A 17,520-nucleotide genomic window follows, 5' to 3' on the forward strand; every position below is an offset into this window, starting at 1 on the left:
TAACAACGGAGAGGTGATTTGGCGAAATAACCTTGGAGGTCGCGTTAGTTCCCCACTGAAGATAGATGCTAATAGAAGCAGAATTCTGGCGACTGTATACAATGAAGCGACTGTTGATACTCAGCATCATGACTTGGTCTGCCTGAATGCGATCACAGGAGAAACTTTTCAAAGAAGAATGTCCAAGAAAAATTTCAGATCTTCAGTTATGATTGGAAAGAGCAATTTCTACGTTCTCACAACTGACGACTTGAGGAAATTCGGAAGAGAACAGCTAAAAGCTACGGCACCAGCAACCTCAAGAGTTCCAAGAGTGTCTGAAAAAGTATTTGGGGAAATTGATATTGAACAAGGGAAGATTATTTATCAATCTGATGGAGGAGGAGTCGTCTATGATGTTAATAATCGAACGATCATTAAAGAATTCCCATTTCATATAAATTCCGATGTTGTCATTTGTCCCCAAATGGCGGTGTCGTATTTTGGAATCGAGGAAGATGGCGTGGGAAAAATTTGTGCAATGGACACGATAACGCTGGATGTCCAATGGAAATCAAATCTACCAGCAAATCTCTCAAGCTTTCCAGTGTTAAATCCAAACGGAGAATTGATACTAAGGTATGATGGCAGTTTTCTTTCTTCTGGAGAAAAATAGGCGTAAAATTGGCAATTGCTTAGTTTGTGTTTGGTACAAAAATAAAGAAACGTATTCTAGAGCATGATTCAGCCAATTGACCCCCCATTGATAAAGCCAGGTCGCCCAAGGTATTTTTCGGGCCCGCGGGCAGTTCCAGGGCCGGGTAGAATTGTATTTGGGAAAATTGTTCAAAGCTAGATTAACGAAAGCAGTAATGAAAGTTTTAAACTCGATAGTCGCTCTTGGGTTGTGCGAGATTCCTCAGTTTGACAACAGAGAAGTTGAGCTCGATAAGTTCGAGATTCTGCTCGCCTCCGACGATGATAAGAAGTTGTACGCCATCGATGGACAAAAAGGAGAAAAAATCTGGGAGAAAGAAATCGAAGACAACCCGACTCACTGGCCGTTTATTTCGCTAAACTACAGAGTTTACTTCTCAGACGATAGCCGAAATGTTAGGGCGTTCAACCTCCAAACTGGCCGAGAATTATGGGAAATGCAAATGGATGACATGGTTGCGCCTGCAATCCATTTGAGCAAAGGCGAAGATACTCTTTATGTGCCTTTGGTCAACGGGCAAATCGTAGCTCTGGACGTCACTCAAAAAGACATGGCTACTGTCAAGTGGACGTTTGAGGCTCCAGGGGAACTGGAGTCACCCATGATCGACGATCTCAAAAGCAGCATGATCTATTTTTGCGCTGGAATGGAGAACATCAACTACAAAGGCGACTTGGACGAGACCGATCCGGATAGTAGCGTTGTTTGCATGGGCGTGAACTACCAAGGCGAAGAAGTATGGAAAGTGGGTTTTGACGACGCTCTTTCCTCGCCGCCACAGTTTTACAAAGACAGAGTTCATTTTCTCGGCTTCCTGGATGGACAAATCTTATCCGTCGATGCCAAGACAGGCCAGAATAAGACCCTGCGCGAACTACCAGATATCTCCGATGGATACCCAGCAGTAGATGTACATAACGGGTTCATGTACGCCGGAGACGCCGATGGTGGAGTCTTCTCGGTCAATTTAGATGAATCAGAAGATGGTGCTAAATTTGGAGTAGGCCCGGGCTACGGAATAATTGCTGCATGAAAAAATCAGCAATCAATTACTTGAATCTAAATTAATTTTATTATATTTAGTTTAAATTGATCTTCATAATGAATGCAGTTAAAATTGTAAAAGTAACCTATTTAAAGAATGGGAAGATGCCTTGGAAAATGAGCAAGCTTTTTCTAGCATGCTTCACTGCGAAGGAGAAAACGATCAAATGGAGGCAATCAATTTCCTCGTTTATGCAAGTGAAACTCATCTTATCAAATACGACGTCAATCTGAGAGAACTGGCCTGGAAAATTCCCATTCCAGCCGCATCTTCAATGACATCGCCCATTATGGATGCCTGGTGGCGACTCTTGTTCAGGTTCAGAGATATTTCAAGAGCGAAAGCTATCAGTATATTCATTTAGTATTTGAGAATAACGACAGTTTTATCATATGTGGTAAAAAGTAGACTTCAGCTAGTTGAAGTTGAAGTAAGGAAGTAAAAATAGTTGCCGTTGAGGTTTGAGATCGTCATCAAGCACCGCACGTGCTTAGTGAATCTTCTTCACTCCGAAGGCATCGATGATTCTAGTGCAGACAGAATTCCGTCTTTCTAGAAATGTCGGCGATTGAATTGCGGCGACGAGCTCCGAATTTTTTCGTTGAAATCTCGGACGCGGAAAGTTTTCTCGTTCGAGCTCTGAATTGAGAAAAAGTAAATTTGCACCGTAAATTTGAAAGGTCTCTCACCTGTCACAAAGCTCAGCAGTAGAGTCAGTCTGCGAAAGCGCGGCAGAGACTTTCCACAGCATCTCGTTACGCTTTCCAAATTTCTTGAAGGCGTACTTTTTTGGTGTTTGACCACCTTGGTCAGCCTGATTTTCGTCGACCCCGTATCGTTGAAGAAACTCCAGCGCGCCAAAAATGTCTTCGAACTCGTTGCATTCGGAAAAAGAGCAGAAAAGAAAGTGTAGGGCGTTAGCACTTCAAATGATTCTCATAAAATTCTTTATAAATAGGTCTTACTTGTTTTTGTTGGATGTGTTGGTGATTTTGGCACCGAATTCTTTGAGAATTGTCAATGCCAGGAGAGGATTGGCGCGCGTACAAGCCAGATGACTAGAATTTTCGATTATAAGATATTTTAACGCCTAAATTTTAGACTCTAAAACTTATTACTATTTATATCTTACATTGGCAAGTTTCCGAAAGGATCGGCCATGTCAAGTCTTGCATCGTGATCTCGTAAAAGCTTGATCGTTTCATGCAGTTTATTATCAGGATATAAGCGCATTACGAAATGAATAGCTGTCATCCCCAAGGGATCCTATTAACGGGAATATTAACCAAAAGTAGAAGTCAAAGATTTACCTTAAAATTGACATCGGCATATGGCAAAACTTCGCGGACGAAATCCAAATCCTGGTCAACAATCGCGCTGATAAATGCCTTCGAATATTCCGTTCTCTCTTCGCATTGTTTCATTAATCAAAGTTTTTGTGTTAATTCTCAACTGTATTTTGCGTGATCTGAAAGTAGATGACCTGGTCGAGACGCTTTTATACTGGCGACACCGCTCAGTGGTGAATAGGGTTGCTCACGATGCAGCAGAACCTGATAACAAACGAGCATATTTTTTGTTTCTCACGTTGAAGCTTCAATTCAGCATAATGCTAGAACTTCTGGGAAAAAAATTATGCTCACATTTCGGTGAAATGAACGGTTGATTGATTCCGAAGAATCTTATAATTGTCTATTTTTTTCCATTTTACGTTGTTCAAAAAGTTTCATGATACTCACTTATGAAAGCAAACTTATAGTAATATAAGATGGCTAAAAAGGTACCTTGTGCTTTTAAATATTTACAGGGCTGCAAATAATGCTAAATCAACGTAGCGTAAACCCTAGCGAGTAGTCCCATGAATCTCACGTGGTGGGGCACTCTAGATCGCGTGGACCGTTACCGAATAAGCATTCTATTCACTAAAGACTTTCTTTGTTAAGCTTCCTAGCTCCAGACACTTAACACTAATACAGTAATCTTTTTATTTACTGTCACATTCTGGATTGAGCTTACACAATGTCTAGAAATTTCTAGCGCGAGTTGATAAATGGGGCGCGCTATTTTCGAAGGAAAGAAGTGTTGAGATACACAGACGACTTAGCAGGGATCTGATAAATACTTTGCGATAAATTGACAGGCGTGAGCTATTGCGTTGCACGTAGTTGTCCATCATCAAGCTTTTACGTAACACGATAATCATATCTTTTAGCACGGAAGCAGGACACGTGCTCGCCGTTAATTCCGACAATGGAGACATCCTTTGGCAAAGCAAAGTAGCCTCAGATAATCTCTATGGAATAGGTAACCATCAAGAGAATCTACGTTTTTTATACTTTTTTATAGTTGTGCACGAAGACAACATCGACCCTAGATGCGTTTCGAGCTCTCTACACATGATGGATGAAGAGGTAAAATTTTAAAAGTTCTTTTTTGATAAAGTTTTGTCTCAAAGGTCCTTCTTACAAGACTGATGGATGGTTTCGACGATATTGAATCGCTCGATGACGACGAAGAAGATGAAGAGGTATCAGAGGAAGACGAGGAAGAAATTGGTAAGAATTTGGCACTTATGTTTGCATCATCAAATATTTCTAGATGCCGACGATAATATTCACGAAGAACTTTAGAGTTCAATGCCAAACTGCCCTTTACAGCCTTTCGTACCAATAAATTTTTGCCAATATTATTCAAGAAAAAACAAACGAACGATCGTTAGGAGCTGTTAAAAAGTAGTGAAACATTCAAGTCTTCTGTTGGGGGAAATAATTTACATGATAGGTGCCATCAATCAATGTGAGCAAGCTTGACTTGGATAAATAATCTACAGAACTTAATTAGGCTTGTTGGAATCGCGGTGATCACTTCGACCTTAGCGTGTCACTTTAGCCGTGAGATCTACGGTATTTCTGCGGCACCCATCTGCCAAGTCCCATTCTGATCACACGATTTATTTTTCAGAAATCAGCCACCGTAACTTATTTATTTACAGCGTTGCGTCACATTTTTCGACAGAAACAGAGTTTAGGATGATACTGTACTATTGATTACCATTATGGCTCCATCGGCTTCTTCGCGAACTTCCGTTTGGCCAAACTGATTCCCCTAAAGAACGTCTCAAATCAATTCATTTTTTATAGTTACCAGAATTGTTGAGCGACTACTCCTGCTCTTCACCCTGATCGAGTTCAGAATCCTATGTCGCAACGAAGTTCCCGATAATGAGTAGATCAAGGGATTAAGAATCGTGTTCAAATACTCTCGCGGGATTTTGGCTGTATTCTTATTAACGACTTACTTGGAAGAAAACAGTATTAAAGAAACATTGTTCTAGTAGTCTTTTAGGGGAGCTATGACAGATTGCTAAAGAGGGAAAACCCCTTCCAGGACACATGTCGTTGCTTAAACTAGGGTCGCCACCGAGGACCCTTCTTGGTAGTCTGGTCGATCGGTCACTTCTAACACCGGTTTAAACCGACGGACTTCTCGACTTGTCCTCGAGAAAGCCCATCTGGTGGATTTCAAATAATTCCGTTATGATTTTATATCCGGCGAAAGAGAACCCGATCGAGTCCGGACCAAGTCGGAGTCGGTGCCGACCCTAGTTGCCAAATGCCAGAGACCAACGCCACCCTGGCCTCCATTTTCTATGCCGCTCATACCTATAAACCGTACAGTATTTAATCGAATCAGCGGTAGCCCCATATGGAGCGTCATTATAAAAAGAGACTTACTTTCCGTCAGTGGAGCCGAAAAGGAGCCAGGCTGTGAACGTCCAAGGTCAGATATGATGTTGGAAATATTGACAGGTGCCCAACATACTAAGAAGCAGAAAACAATGAGAACAGCAAACTGAAAAGAACTGAAAACGCTGTCACCGGAATATCTTTGGGAATCATTATTCAACATCAAAATACAGTCGCAGTTCCTTTCTTGGTAATTCTTCTTTTACGGGCGCCAACAAATGTTTTTCTACTTCTGCTCCTCAAACTTTGTGTCCGAACAACAATCATCAGAGCGCGGATCATTCCTTGGCGAAGACTTATCATTTTTCGATTAAACGAAAACCCTTACCGACATTGCAAAATATCATAATTACTAGGGGAATAAGAAAACTTACGCCCATTCTCACGGTGTAATAGTAGAAGTCCCAAAACCGTGAATTTCCAAAGTCAGGGCTGCAAGATCGTTCAGTGCATTCAGGGATGTCTTGAAAGTCAAAGCTTTCTTCTATCGGCGCGGTGCTGTCCAATCTTATTCGAAACAATCAAATTTTCTTCATTAATCAATTTGGCTTACTTGCGGATGGAATTGTTGAAGTTTCGTTTCATTTCTTTTTTCTAGGTCAATCAAGAGAAGGACTGGATTCGAATAAACATATGATGCGTTAAAGTGCATATTGACTTTTGCCTGATATGCAGCTTTCGGAAGAGCGCATTCGAAAGGTTATTTGGGAAAAATAGGCGGTTGGCGCGGCGCATAGGAAAGAAAATAACCACAGAAATATGGTGATGAATATAGCATAAACTCGCGTTCGATATTTTCTCATTCTTTTTTAGTTAGAAAGAGCTTTTACGTTTCCGCTTACCGTATAGGGTAAGTGACAGCGAGGAATCTATCAATTGATAAGGCACTGTAAATAGGTCTTAATAATGCAACGATAACTGACGTTTCGAAGTTATTGGCATAGATAAAGAGTCTTTTCTTCATTAAAAAGAATGAGGGCGCGAATGCACTGCAGAAGACGACTCATTTAAATTCGAATTCGAATAACGACATTAGTGACTCTCCATAATATCACTAAGCTAATGAGACCCTGTCAAACGGTATAAGCAGAGTTATACATCGACATGTAAAGCAGTCCAGTCAGAATTTTACAGCCCAGTTTGCCGTAAATAAAATCACGGAAGAATATCGAGGTTGCCTAATCATGGTTCCCAGTAAATAATTTATGGCTGCAAAGTCAATTAGTAAAACTATAAATATTGAGGGAACCAAACAAAAATGGCAGCGTCGCCACAAAAATAAAGTCAGCCATCGCTTTTTCCAGGTTACAAATTCAGTAATGCAATATTTGAAATAATTTTATTCTTATGAATTTATTATTTGTAACTTGACCAAATTACAAAGAAACACTTCTGTCATAGAAGGGATCTTTTAGAATTTTATAAAGGCTGAACCAATAGTATACTTATAGATCATCGAGTTGTTTAATAAGCTTAAAAACTATCCTTGAGGACAAGGGCCAATGAAGAAATAAGAAGGCCATTTCCAATTAACCCTAATAGATATTAATTATGTGGACGATATGTTTTTTAATTTGAGCTTGATAGTTGATACTAAAAAAGTCACTCACCGAATATAGAAATGGCTATATAAATAAATCCGACAACAAGGTACTGTCCTCCCATTTATCTTTCGTCTTCTAACACAGAAATTTTCATTATAGAGTCTCTTGTGGCTTTACATATCCTCTGTTTTCTCTACAGGACATCTAGTGCTCTTGTCAGTTGCCTCTTTGAAGGGATATTTTAGTTGAAATTTTACATTGCTACGACATGGTGTGCCTTCCCCTAATCTAGCCATTACTCTCGCGCACCCTCCTCGGGCACATTGAATTCATTTTCAGGTGACACGAATCTAAGGACTTCTTCAGACTTTGTTTATTTCTGAGAAGTCATCAATATTGAATAAGGATTCATAAAGAAAATTAGGCTGATGATTATCAATCTTTCATTTGGATTAATAATCGCAGCTCGGAAAAATCTGATAAAGAAGTTTATTATGTCAGATACAGAATTGATATTTTTTGGAGAAAAATTTCCTTCGCTAACTCAAATTTTCTCAAAACATCATTTTAACAGAAAATCAGCTTTTGGCCTGAAGAAGAATTTCCCTACGTGAAGAATGTAATTATGAGTAGAACGGCAAAGGCTATGAACTTTTTCGGTTCTGATATACTTGATTGCTTCATGCGTTGATCTTTTAAATTTGGCAGGGATGGGCCGAAAACCCCAGAAACTTATCATCACAATAGCCAAAGAAGAACAACAGTTTGGTTGCTTTTCATCTCATGTGCGATTTTACAGTAACTGACATAGAGTGAGTTCACTTCGCAAAAGTCAAGCAATTCATCAATACAATGAATACGCGAGATCAGAACCGTTCCTGAATGGAAACAAAAGTGCAACATAAGGTCCGCCTTGAAGAGAACACATTACCGACTCGGTCTCGATTTTTACTAAAGGTAAAGTAAATCATTCTTATTCAGCAAATGAATTGTACCTGTAAATGTTGAGAGCAATACCAGAAAAGACGATGGCTCCGCTCCAGACGTACTGCATTGTGAAAGGTTTCGTGAAAAAGATGAAGGACATGATAATAGACAAGGCTTTTCTAAAGGTAGTGACGGTAACAGCGAGCAACGCGCCGTAGCTCTTCACCATCGACAGCACGAATAAGATACCCATGTAGCCGACGAACGAGAAGAGAAAGGAGAGCCAATAGATTTGGGGGTGTTCGTTGCAATAGGTAAACGCCGGCATGAATGTGCCCGTCAGAATTTCGCCAAGGAAAATGTAGCAAAAACCGATCGAGTAGCTGAAGAGGACCACTTCCGCATTGTTAGCTTTGAATGCTTTCATCGTTTTTTCTTGGACATTTCCAATAACGGCGTCGGCGCACAATGCTGCGGAGATCAAACCAACCTAAACAATTTTGTTTTGGACGACACATGAAGGGAACCCTACCCCCATTATGTCAAACTTGGGCGAGACGGATTGATCGGCAATTGTGAAGAAAATTAATCCACAGGTCATAAGAACTACTGCAATGAAATCGAGAAGAGTGTAGCGTTTGTTCTGAATGAAAATCCCTCCAATCATCACAGGTATAAGTTTGCAACATTTGAAGATCACTTGTGTCGGGTAATTTAAATAACCTGAACCGATAACTAGCAAAAATCTGCCTTGCTGGAAAACAAACCTAGGGACGTGTTTGAGCAGCCCATTGTGGCGACTGTGAGAAAGGCGAGGAAGGCATATGTCAAAAGTGGAATTTTACGCTCGGCTGCGAAGAGGTTGATTGTTTGAAATCATAATAATATAGAGCTTTACTTGAAAATCAGACCGCTTTCTTTGAAAATCAGTTTTTGCTCTACGAAACCGAAAATCGTGTACCAAAAAAACTGCATAAGTGTAAGATGCCACCCATATGGTCTGAACCAAAGCGTAAGAGATAGTGATCCACAGAAGTTAAGAATTCTTCCACTTTTGAGTTCAATTATATCTTACTTGAAGTCGCCAAAGCTAAAGATCCACTCTTGAAGATATCCGTAAAGAACGAAAAAGAAGAATATTGACAAGCTGCAAGCTACGAATTGACCACTTCGGCCCAATTTGGCCAAGCTGACGCCACAAACGATTACGGGTGGTTGATCATGCTCTTTCAGAGTTCTTTTCGGGCCAGAGAGCTCGTCAGCTGCTACCAGGACTTCTTTTTCCTCTGAAAACTCTTCTTTTAAAATATTCACTCGCTGCATTTTGATTTTAACCAATAGAATTGACGAAAGAACAGAAGCAAAACATTTTGATCAGACTTCACATTGTCCCTTTTTAGTAACGAAAAAGCGCCCTTATCTACGTGCTAAGAATAGTCACAAAATAAACAAAGGTTCTGACTTTAATTTCTAGCATTTCAAGATACACACTTAGAAAGTAAAGTGAATGTAAGATCTTTTTCGTGAAAAACTATGATTAATTTATTGTTTCATTACTTACGATTCATGAATATGTCGTGAAGTGCCGTTAAAACTCTTCTGGTTGCTTGCTTTTAAACTCTCAGGGCTCGTGCTTACGACGAGTATACTAGTGGATTTTCATCCTTGCATGCTGATAATTGCGATCGAACCGGTTGCTGATCCAGCCAAAATAAAAAAGATGATCTGGCCCGGAGCGCCTGGCTCAAGAGTAATGACTTTTTATGAGAAAAATTATTACTGCTTTCCTGAATTCTTGCGAAAGCGTATTTTCAGACAAGAGGATTTAAATTGACGAGAATTTGATTCTTTACGGGCCATCTAAAGGAGCTTAGAAGGCCTGAGAGCGATAGCTTCAGTTTGAAGTTGGATTTATTCGTCAGCTAGGAAGACTCGCGAAAAAATAAAGAAAAGGTCTGATAAGGACCTGGAAAATTTGTTGTATGAACGAGTTGCTCGTTGTTTTTTTTAGTTTTTTGGAACTATTCAAGGCAGATGGAAACTGACTGGCACAACGGGAAATCAGCGTCAGTGTTTGCTGTCGGTCACTGTGGCGTCATGTCTGGATATACAGAAATATAATTTCATCTCAAATCTGTTGCTTATCGCCCAGGGAACGTCAGAAGAGGAGTCAGGGTCACCAAAGTTATATACAGGAGCAGGCATATTCAGATCTATCTTTGTACCCGGGACGAAACTCTAGTTTCATGAATCGTCTTCGTTGATGTCGACGTGGTATTGATCGGGCCGAGTGTTATCAAAGTTTTCAAGGAGGAATAGAGTGGAAGGGGAATCGTTCTAGTGCTCAGTAATTGACAGTGACAAAGACTGAGATACTGAGACAGGACTTTGAGAGGCCATTTGGGACATGGTCATGTCTGACGTTCGATTCAGGTATGACACCGAGTTGCCATTTACGGGGCCCTGGCTCGTTGTTCGAGGTCCCATTCGTTGAAGAATAGACTAAACAGGGTAATTTTGTGTTAAGAAAATGAAGTAACAAACACCAGCTAAACCCATTTATTGAATTCAATAAACGGGACTTCTTTAACAAACAACACCAAACGCTAGGGTCGACAATGATGCCACCTAGCAATCAAGATTAATTAACTGTTTATTAAAACTTCTGATTACTAACTAGTCTGACTATTATTCATCGGTCTGGTTCTTAGAGTATGAGTTTGTTGAGAAAGAATTGAATTGGATGAATTTGATGATTATGATTTTTCGAAAGCGTGTCATGACTGTCGGTTTAATCATTGCCGACCCGGATAAAATTAGGTTCATCTGATTATTATGTATTTTCGTGAACATTTTGGCAGGTGAACTTAGGAACATGTGGGATCAGAGGTGGTTGATCAGTGAGAAAGTGAGTGCAATATGAAGCGAGCAATGGTTTAACGATTTTTCAGTCAATAACGATACGGGGCGATGTCGCAACCAATTGTTGTTTGATTTCATTAATCAAATTTTTACTAGTTTTGTGAAAGCAGATGTTAGAGACATGAAGCTTTCTGGCCGGTTGACCGGAAAGAAAATCGCGTTGAAGTTGAAAAGTGGGAACGACTTCATTGATGTGTTTTCCCATAACCGACAAAAGAAGGGAAATGTCTGTTATGTTATCTACTTCTCGTGGAATAACAAGCTTAAGCTTGGAAAAACTTGGATTTTCATAATATGCCACTTGTATCTTGGCTACCGTAAAGTTTTCGGCCTTACGAACTTTTCCGAACTTAGTGGCGGCCTTAGGTTTCGATTGCAAGGGAGAGGGAAGCTTTACTGGTCTATCAGGACATGAGCAGAACGTGTTTTCACAAAAGATGTTATCACAAACGTGGTCAACAATCATAGGATCAAGAGTAGACGGTGAAGGCGACTTATCAACAACCGAGTTAGCTTTAGAGGGAATCGGGAGAAACTTAAAGGTTCGTTTTCCAGGATACTGAACTTGGATAGAGCTGATTATGCATTGTGGGTTGATGTTTATAATCACGGAGACGGACTACAATTGTGCAGTAAGAAAAAATACGTTATATAATGAAAAAGTAGTTTCAGTTATACCATGCTAATGAAATGGATGAAGCTTATAAAATGAATTATATTAATAAAATGGGCCTGGCAGTGACTTTTACGAGTGTGAAGTTCTTTTGGTCAGTGTCGGAATTTCGGATCTTAGAATGATCCATGATTTTTGAAATTGCTTTGTTAACTAAGAAAGGACTGGAAGTCAAATGTCCACTCTATCGAGAGCGACAGAATTTGAAGCTTCCAATTGAGTACTTGTGGTGGGAACCTTGAGTGCTTTCGATGAGGTTTTGGGATGAATAATCAGAATTAACTTATATCTTGAGTATTGTGTTACTGTAGACATTTGTACTACTAGCAACCACACAAGTTGTGTCATACCTGGATGTCGCCAGGGTTGGTGTGCGGATCCCGCGAATGTGGCATTTCTGATAGTTGAATCGGAGAGTTGTGAATCGTTGTCACAGGTTTGTTGATAGTATAAGAAGGAGGAGCGGACGGAAGAGTACGGATTTCATTGATTTGCGAGGCTGGTCCGTCTGAGTACTCCATGATATTAAGGCGAGCGGAGTCAGTTTTTATGTCGAGAGCACTTTCGGGCGGCGCCTGCTGTTCAATGGTTTCGTTCATTCCATTGATAGATTTCGGAGGGATGCGCGCTTCGGGATGTTTCTCGCGAACATGCTTCAGCATATTAGGCCTGAAAAAATTATAATCTACTAAACAACGATGAATTACCTTGAAGCCCAACCACGTCCGCAAACTTTGCATTTGTGAGGTTTCACCCCATTATGAGTGTTCATGTGGTCTCGTAGCGTGACAGTTCGCATGAAACCCTAGGGCACAGATTGAGACATATCTTTTTGTTAAAAACGTACCTTTCCGCAAATTTCGCATTTGAAAGGCCTCTTCGCCGCCAGCTCGTGGCGTTTCTTATGTGCGGCTAGGGAGGTCTCTCTGACATGCTTTCCGCATTCTTCGCACTCGACCATGTTTTGTTGTTCCTCTGGGACGAATGGGGCGAGTGCTTTCGGCGAAGGATCCATTGCTACAACAGCATTCTGCCCGTTCTGCAGAGACAGCTGAGTCGAATCATGTTTTACAGTGGTGACAGAATGACCGTTGTGACTCTGAGAAAACTTTGTGTCAGAAACGCTGCTGTTGAATAGCGGAGTAGTTACATTTTGCTGTGGACTAAGCATGTGTTGCGTCGGCTGTTGTTGCCCGTGCACGTTTCGCTGATGCTTTTGCAGCAACAAAGCGGTGGGAAACTTCATGCCGCATCCGTCTGCGTGACAAACATGAAGCTTCTGCATAAACTGAACATATGAATGTTCATTGCAAATTTTTGTAATTTACCTGTGCCGATGATGCGATAGGCGCACTGGGTGGAGTTACTTGGGTCAGTTGAGTTTTGTTGTTTATAGTGACTGTTTGATCTTTGAGGTCTTTATGTACACTTTGGACATGCTGCTTGATATATTGCTTCGTATTGTACTCCTTTCCGCAGATATGACAAGCGAACTTCTTCTTTTGTCCCTGAAGAATAATTGTAGGATGCTCATAGCGTCAATACAAAGAAAAATTGAAGGGTACATCCTAAAGCTCTATATTTTGGTGCATTACTTTCACAACCATTGATGGGGATTTTTGGCCATCTGATCCAATCTGCATTGAACGTGGAGGTGCGCCATTCTGTGTGATTTGAGGCTCGATCGTCATCTGGCTGTTTGGTATGGGCGAGTGACTGTACGGACTGTGATGCTGAGGGGTCATCCGCTGGTCTTGTACATCTTGCTGGGGGCGGTATTTGTCTTGAAGGTGATCGTCCATTGATTGGAATTGAATTTGTTGACCAGCGCTATCGTTCTTCTCGTTCGTGTAGCGCATTTTGTCGTAAGAGGAGGAATGCTGTTGAAGGGCGATGCCTGATAATGAGACTGAGGTGACTTCCGGGAACTTTATCCGGTCTGACAGGGGGTTCATGTGCGATTCTGTGCGACTGTGGTCGCCAAGCAAGAGCTCTTCGAGCGCGGCTGCTCTTGAATCCAATCGTTGCCTTAAAAAGAAGAATGGTTAAAAGGCTTTCTAACTCGATTATTTACCTCACAACAAGCATATCCAAGCGACGAACAGCATCGGTCAACTGACTGTTCATTCCAGAAGCATCAGAATGATTTAATGGCAAAAGCCACCGCGAGTCTGCTGGTTGAATAAAGCGGTATTTACGTCTTAGCTGGGAGTCGCGAGCTACATTTTACTGTTGGTTCATATTAAGAAGTAATTGGATACCTAATAGCTCGTTGAGAGAGTGGGATAACGCGTTGAACTGGCGTTGGTAGTCCGAAAATCGAGATATAACAGATGCTGGGGCTAACCAAACAACATTAAAATTAAAGAACTAACGGCCAAGTTACCTGTGCCGAGATCGAGGTATGCCATGCCATTGACGTAGTTTATTCCTGGCGTATGAGGCATTCCGGGATTGTGAGGCATTGTCCCGTTAACCGGGTTAGCAAGCACCCCCATTTCCATCTTATTCGAGATTCCGACTTCAAGCCTCTGATCTAAATATGACAGGTTAACCGAGCCAAGAGCAGATATAGCTATTTATTGAACTTTCCAGTAAAGCATGTAAGTATGCACTAGCCCATAAAATTTAACAACAGGTACATGTAATAAGTGCGCAATATTATCTTTTTAAAAATCGGTATCCTTTGGAGAGCTAAAAAAAACTAAAGATATGATGAAGAATTTCGAGGAGTTCATCAGGCGGTGTCCATAGTTTCAATGGTTTCGTCGACAACAACAGCGGTCATCTAAACGTTTATCTAATAGAAAATTCTTTAAAAACTGTATCACCTTCTCACTCAGAACAGGAGTGGTACCGGGCTTGAATGAGTATTTTCCAAGTCGGACGCCCTTGTCACAAACGACGTCGTATTCACGGAGGTAGTCAGTTTTGTCTTTTGTGATGACGACTAAGTCAACCTGAGAGCCAGAGTATCCATCAGAAAGAATACCAGATGCGATAGCATCCCGGACAAGCTTTTTAGCCTAAAACAATTAGATTTATACGCCAAAGATTGGTGAGTACCTGTTCTTCATTCATGCCGGGTCTCCAGCCATCCTCAAGAACAGACATGGCAGCAAGAGAACCAGAACCCATAGTTGTGTAGGGAAGTTTCGCAGTAGATCCATAAGGATGGATCTGGATAACATGGGCGCCAGCAGGATCGATACCTCCAAGAATGAGACCAGCAGAGACATGTCCCTAAAAAAAAGATGTTTTTTTTCAGATTATATTCCAGTTTATTACTTGGTAATAGAAAAGATGCTGAGCAAGCTGTCTGCAAGCGGTGCCAACACGAGGAGTTCGACCAGTGTTTAATTTGTGGAGCTCCATCTTTGTCGAGGTCATTGTTGTCACTTGATCACAGTCAGCAGAAGTGCCAGATCCACAGCAATAGATATTATCCTGAATTTAAACTTATTGGCCGCCACCTCATTTTCAAACTGACTGTAATTCGATGAATTTTGAAGCAGCGTTTCTCAGCAATTGTGTCGCCGGATGTCGCCCGGGTATCGGCACCCATCACAACACCACCCTCGAACACGCATCCAGCAAGAGTTGTTCCCGTCTTGTGCAACTTTGGTGTGGGAACTTTCTAAGGAAAAATAATCAAAACGAAAAATAAACAAACTATGTACCTTTTCTTTAATAAGGTTGAGATTTCTCTCATAGTTTTCGAAGTTAAAGCCTCTCTTTGGCTCAAGCTCCTTCCATTGCTCGGCGTTATCAGCGACGACCATTCTAAAATGACCACCATATTAATGCACGGCTTATAAAAATAAAGTGTTATCATTAGGCAATACAAAAATATAGATCAATAGATAAATACGAGTGATTATTCCCAAATTTTGACGGTGCCATCTGCTGCTGAAGACACGAGCAGCTCTCCAAGTGGATCAAACTGAACGCAGTTTACAGAGGTCTCGTGGTCTCGCAGTTGAACCCTGAATAAAAGAAGTGAATATAGGAATATACCGGAAGAGTAAACAAACCGTTTCATAGTTTCGAATTCGACGATCTCGATCACGCCATTATCCAAGCCAACAGCTATAATCTCTTGTCCAATGTCCCACGACGTGGAATGACCCTCGCAGCCCAAGCTTATCTCATGCTCTACTTGAATCATTCGTACGTCCCAGATCAACAACTAAAATGTATTTAGAATTTTGCTGAGCGCACAAGAAACTCCTAGTCAACTAATTTGAATACCTTTCCGCTGCAGTCGACAGATGCGATTTTATTTCCACCGGGCGAGAAAGTTGCGTGATTGATTGGACTTGTGTGTGCAAGGAAGTTCTGGTGACAGAGACCTGTTCGAGCGTCCCATAATCTCATACTCTTGTCGGTTGAAGCAGTAAGAAGCGCGTTAGAACCGTAGACAAATTCACAGCTCATCACAGCGCGGTTATGGCCTCTGAGGGTGTTCCTGCATCGCTGCGATCCCAAATCCCAGATCTTGGCCGTATTATCCATTGAACAAGAAGCGATGAACTGACCACAAGTATGCCAAGCGACAGACCAAGTTCCTTGAGTATGGTCGTCAAAGTCAGCCACACACGCTTCTTTCTCTAAGTTCCAAAGTCGAACGCTACGGTCACCACTAGAAGTCGCGAGATATTCACCATCCGGAGAGAATTTGGCGCAACTGACCCAGTCCGAGTGTCCAGAACCGGCGAGTAGACAGTCGCCAGTGGCCATGTCGACAACCTGCCAAGTGTGATCATCCGAGGCCGTACAGATTTTGTGCTTGTTTGGGTGAATATCTACCCAGGCGACAGGCATCTGGTGACAGACGTGCGTCTGCGAGACACGAATAGAACTCATCTTAGTGGACATGGACGATTTCACAAGACATGTGGTTGATTCCATTAGAGGATTGATACGTCTATCTGTGGGGAAAACCGAGTCCCGAAGGGCAGCAGGACCTTCATGTGCTGTTCCCGACGAAACAGATGGTGTGTTTGTGTCCGCTCTTGGAGAGAGTTTGGGCGATGACGGGTCGATTTCAGATGTTTTTGTAACAGTTGGGCGGAACACACGATCCTCAGATCCATCCATAGATTCCTTCTCATTTATTGGCATTGCTGAGAGTATTCCAACCAGTCGGTCACGTTCAAGTGTGATGAGCATTTTCTCCTTCATGGCTGTTTGGTATTTGGCTTGTAGTTTACTAAATAGTGAGCTAGCGGGGCGTCCAGATATCAAAAGGTCACCTCAATTCCTCGGGATAATTAGCGTAGTGAGTTTTCGTGACTTTCAGATCATGTATAAACTTCGACTTTTCTTGTTCCAAACGGCTGTGGTGCATTTTATGATAGTCTTTTTCTTTTCGTAATTTTGAGAATAAAGGTTTCAATTCATCGATCTGAGATTTGACAATTTCGAATTGAAAGATGAACTACTCTTACCTGGTTTTCTAGTTGTGACTTTTCGTGTCTTAGCCTCGCTAATTGATCAAGCATGAGTTGATTTTCCAAGTAAACGGATCTAACCTTCTCCCGGTCGCCGCGCTTTATGATGCCCTTTTGCTCCTTTTCGAACCATTCAGCTTGGAACTTGGCCAGTGTTTTCATGAAACCCATTTTGGCGAAGTAGTTTCGGATGAAGTCATCTATGGTTTCAGGCTGGGGACCAAGATGCTCAAACTTCAAGTCGTAGGCTCGTTGTTCGCGCGCTCTGTCATCAGCCATTTTCTCGTCCGCAAGTCGCTGTACATGATATAGATCTCCTGAGTAACGCATTCAGAACAAGACATTCAGAAATCTTTCTTACCGTCGCCGGGAATATCTTTTGATGGGATGACTGGTGGAAGAGGAGAGAGCGTCGCCCGGGAGCTACACTCACTCATCGCGAGCTCCTCGAGCATGTACTTCCCCTCGACTTCTAGCGTCTCATTCATTCTGGAAATAAACTGTTATCGATTG

At 41.6% G+C, this 17,520-nt stretch overlaps 6 protein-coding genes and 1 long non-coding RNA gene across 10 annotated transcripts; 1 reads left to right on the top strand and 6 right to left on the bottom strand.

Annotated features, from left to right (window-relative positions):
• Window positions 1-707: 707 nt before the first annotated feature.
• LOC145708556 (uncharacterized) lies at window positions 708-4,428 on the top strand. Its single transcript, XM_081786243.1, has 6 exons — window positions 708-1,701; window positions 1,838-2,060; window positions 3,955-4,046; window positions 4,089-4,153; window positions 4,198-4,297; window positions 4,341-4,428. The coding sequence occupies exons 1-6, from the start codon at window positions 852-854 to the stop codon at window positions 4,370-4,372; spliced, it is 1,362 nt and encodes a 453-aa protein (XP_081642369.1). The 5' UTR covers window positions 708-851; the 3' UTR covers window positions 4,373-4,428.
• On the bottom strand, window positions 2,088-3,419 carry LOC145708557 (uncharacterized). The gene is made up of 5 exons (XM_081786244.1): window positions 3,053-3,419; window positions 2,875-3,008; window positions 2,708-2,800; window positions 2,432-2,665; window positions 2,088-2,381 (listed from the first exon to the last, which is right to left on the bottom strand). The coding sequence occupies exons 1-5, from the start codon at window positions 3,164-3,166 to the stop codon at window positions 2,270-2,272; spliced, it is 687 nt and encodes a 228-aa protein (XP_081642370.1). The 5' UTR covers window positions 3,167-3,419; the 3' UTR covers window positions 2,088-2,269.
• Window positions 4,429-4,997: 569 nt separating the features above from the next.
• Window positions 4,998-6,886, bottom strand: LOC145709566 (uncharacterized). Its single transcript, XR_014134901.1, has 6 exons — window positions 6,331-6,886; window positions 6,153-6,292; window positions 6,042-6,075; window positions 5,817-5,995; window positions 5,477-5,772; window positions 4,998-5,404 (listed from the first exon to the last, which is right to left on the bottom strand). It is a non-coding gene; the product is annotated as an uncharacterized LOC145709566 (long non-coding RNA).
• A 621-nt stretch (window positions 6,887-7,507) lies between these two features.
• LOC145709569 (adenosine 3'-phospho 5'-phosphosulfate transporter 2-like) lies at window positions 7,508-9,676 on the bottom strand. Its single transcript, XM_081787260.1, has 8 exons — window positions 9,521-9,676; window positions 9,035-9,245; window positions 8,877-8,959; window positions 8,727-8,810; window positions 8,492-8,682; window positions 8,028-8,449; window positions 7,911-7,983; window positions 7,508-7,683 (listed from the first exon to the last, which is right to left on the bottom strand). Exons 1-8 carry the CDS (start codon window positions 9,525-9,527, stop codon window positions 7,639-7,641), a joined length of 1,116 nt encoding a protein of 371 aa, XP_081643386.1. The 5' UTR covers window positions 9,528-9,676; the 3' UTR covers window positions 7,508-7,638.
• A 176-nt stretch (window positions 9,677-9,852) lies between these two features.
• LOC145709568 (uncharacterized) lies at window positions 9,853-14,089 on the bottom strand. 4 transcript variants are annotated; one of them, XM_081787258.1, is made up of 10 exons: window positions 13,941-14,089; window positions 13,816-13,896; window positions 13,629-13,773; window positions 13,150-13,582; window positions 12,883-13,062; window positions 12,705-12,833; window positions 12,402-12,653; window positions 12,262-12,359; window positions 11,905-12,223; window positions 9,853-10,461 (listed from the first exon to the last, which is right to left on the bottom strand). In XM_081787258.1, the coding sequence occupies exons 1-10, from the start codon at window positions 14,056-14,058 to the stop codon at window positions 10,297-10,299; spliced, it is 1,920 nt and encodes a 639-aa protein (XP_081643384.1). In that variant the 5' UTR covers window positions 14,059-14,089; the 3' UTR covers window positions 9,853-10,296. The 4 variants fall into 4 exon arrangements, with proteins under 4 accessions (XP_081643384.1, XP_081643383.1, XP_081643382.1 ...); XM_081787257.1 differs by having other exon boundaries at window positions 12,705-12,842; XM_081787256.1 differs by having other exon boundaries at window positions 12,402-12,833.
• A 30-nt stretch (window positions 14,090-14,119) lies between these two features.
• LOC145709571 (proteasome subunit beta type-7-like) lies at window positions 14,120-15,388 on the bottom strand. Its single transcript, XM_081787262.1, has 6 exons — window positions 15,235-15,388; window positions 15,045-15,191; window positions 14,843-15,001; window positions 14,621-14,797; window positions 14,386-14,580; window positions 14,120-14,342 (listed from the first exon to the last, which is right to left on the bottom strand). The coding sequence occupies exons 1-6, from the start codon at window positions 15,334-15,336 to the stop codon at window positions 14,292-14,294; spliced, it is 831 nt and encodes a 276-aa protein (XP_081643388.1). The 5' UTR covers window positions 15,337-15,388; the 3' UTR covers window positions 14,120-14,291.
• On the bottom strand, window positions 15,367-17,510 carry LOC145709570 (sperm-associated antigen 16 protein-like). Its single transcript, XM_081787261.1, has 6 exons — window positions 17,369-17,510; window positions 17,005-17,324; window positions 16,810-16,961; window positions 15,806-16,766; window positions 15,589-15,743; window positions 15,367-15,540 (listed from the first exon to the last, which is right to left on the bottom strand). Exons 1-6 carry the CDS (start codon window positions 17,493-17,495, stop codon window positions 15,432-15,434), a joined length of 1,824 nt encoding a protein of 607 aa, XP_081643387.1. The 5' UTR covers window positions 17,496-17,510; the 3' UTR covers window positions 15,367-15,431.
• Window positions 17,511-17,520: the final 10 nt, after the last annotated feature.

Source organism: Oikopleura dioica, chromosome XSR (assembly GCF_907165135.1).
Source record: "Oikopleura dioica chromosome XSR, OKI2018_I68_1.0, whole genome shotgun sequence".
Lineage (NCBI taxonomy): Eukaryota > Metazoa > Chordata > Appendicularia > Copelata > Oikopleuridae > Oikopleura > Oikopleura dioica.

Coding starts and splice junctions, on each gene's coding strand:
- LOC145709570 (XM_081787261.1), bottom strand. CDS start 17,495: ATGAATGAGACGCTAGAAGTCGAGGGGAAGTACATGCTCGAGGAGCTC. Junction 17,325..17,368: donor AAAAGATATTCCCGGCGACG/GTAAGAAAGATT, acceptor TGCGTTACTCAG/GAGATCTATATCATGTACAG. Junction 15,744..15,805: donor CTGTCGACTGCAGCGGAAAG/GTATTCAAATTA, acceptor AATACATTTTAG/TTGTTGATCTGGGACGTACG.
- LOC145708557 (XM_081786244.1), bottom strand. CDS start 3,166: ATGAAACAATGCGAAGAGAGAACGGAATATTCGAAGGCATTTATCAGC. Junction 2,666..2,707: donor AACACATCCAACAAAAACAA/GTAAGACCTATT, acceptor AATCATTTGAAG/TGCTAACGCCCTACACTTTC. Junction 2,382..2,431: donor ACTGCTGAGCTTTGTGACAG/GTGAGAGACCTT, acceptor TTCTCAATTCAG/AGCTCGAACGAGAAAACTTT.
- LOC145708556 (XM_081786243.1), top strand. CDS start 852: ATGAAAGTTTTAAACTCGATAGTCGCTCTTGGGTTGTGCGAGATTCCT. Junction 1,702..1,837: donor TGGTGCTAAATTTGGAGTAG/GCCCGGGCTACG, acceptor ACCTATTTAAAG/AATGGGAAGATGCCTTGGAA. Junction 4,154..4,197: donor TACACATGATGGATGAAGAG/GTAAAATTTTAA, acceptor TTTGTCTCAAAG/GTCCTTCTTACAAGACTGAT.
- LOC145709569 (XM_081787260.1), bottom strand. Junction 8,960..9,034: donor TTTAGCTTTGGCGACTTCAA/GTAAGATATAAT, acceptor GCTTTGGTTCAG/ACCATATGGGTGGCATCTTA. Junction 7,984..8,027: donor ATTGCTCTCAACATTTACAG/GTACAATTCATT, acceptor CTTTACCTTTAG/TAAAAATCGAGACCGAGTCG.
- LOC145709571 (XM_081787262.1), bottom strand. CDS start 15,336: ATGGTCGTCGCTGATAACGCCGAGCAATGGAAGGAGCTTGAGCCAAAG. Junction 15,002..15,044: donor TCAAAATTCATCGAATTACA/GTCAGTTTGAAA, acceptor GTTTAAATTCAG/GATAATATCTATTGCTGTGG. Junction 14,581..14,620: donor CCGGCATGAATGAAGAACAG/GTACTCACCAAT, acceptor TAATTGTTTTAG/GCTAAAAAGCTTGTCCGGGA.
- LOC145709568 (XM_081787255.1), bottom strand. CDS start 14,058: ATGGAAATGGGGGTGCTTGCTAACCCGGTTAACGGGACAATGCCTCAC. Junction 12,843..12,882: donor CTATCGCATCATCGGCACAG/GTAAATTACAAA, acceptor TCATATGTTCAG/TTTATGCAGAAGCTTCATGT. Junction 12,360..12,401: donor AATGCGAAATTTGCGGAAAG/GTACGTTTTTAA, acceptor TCTGTGCCCTAG/GGTTTCATGCGAACTGTCAC.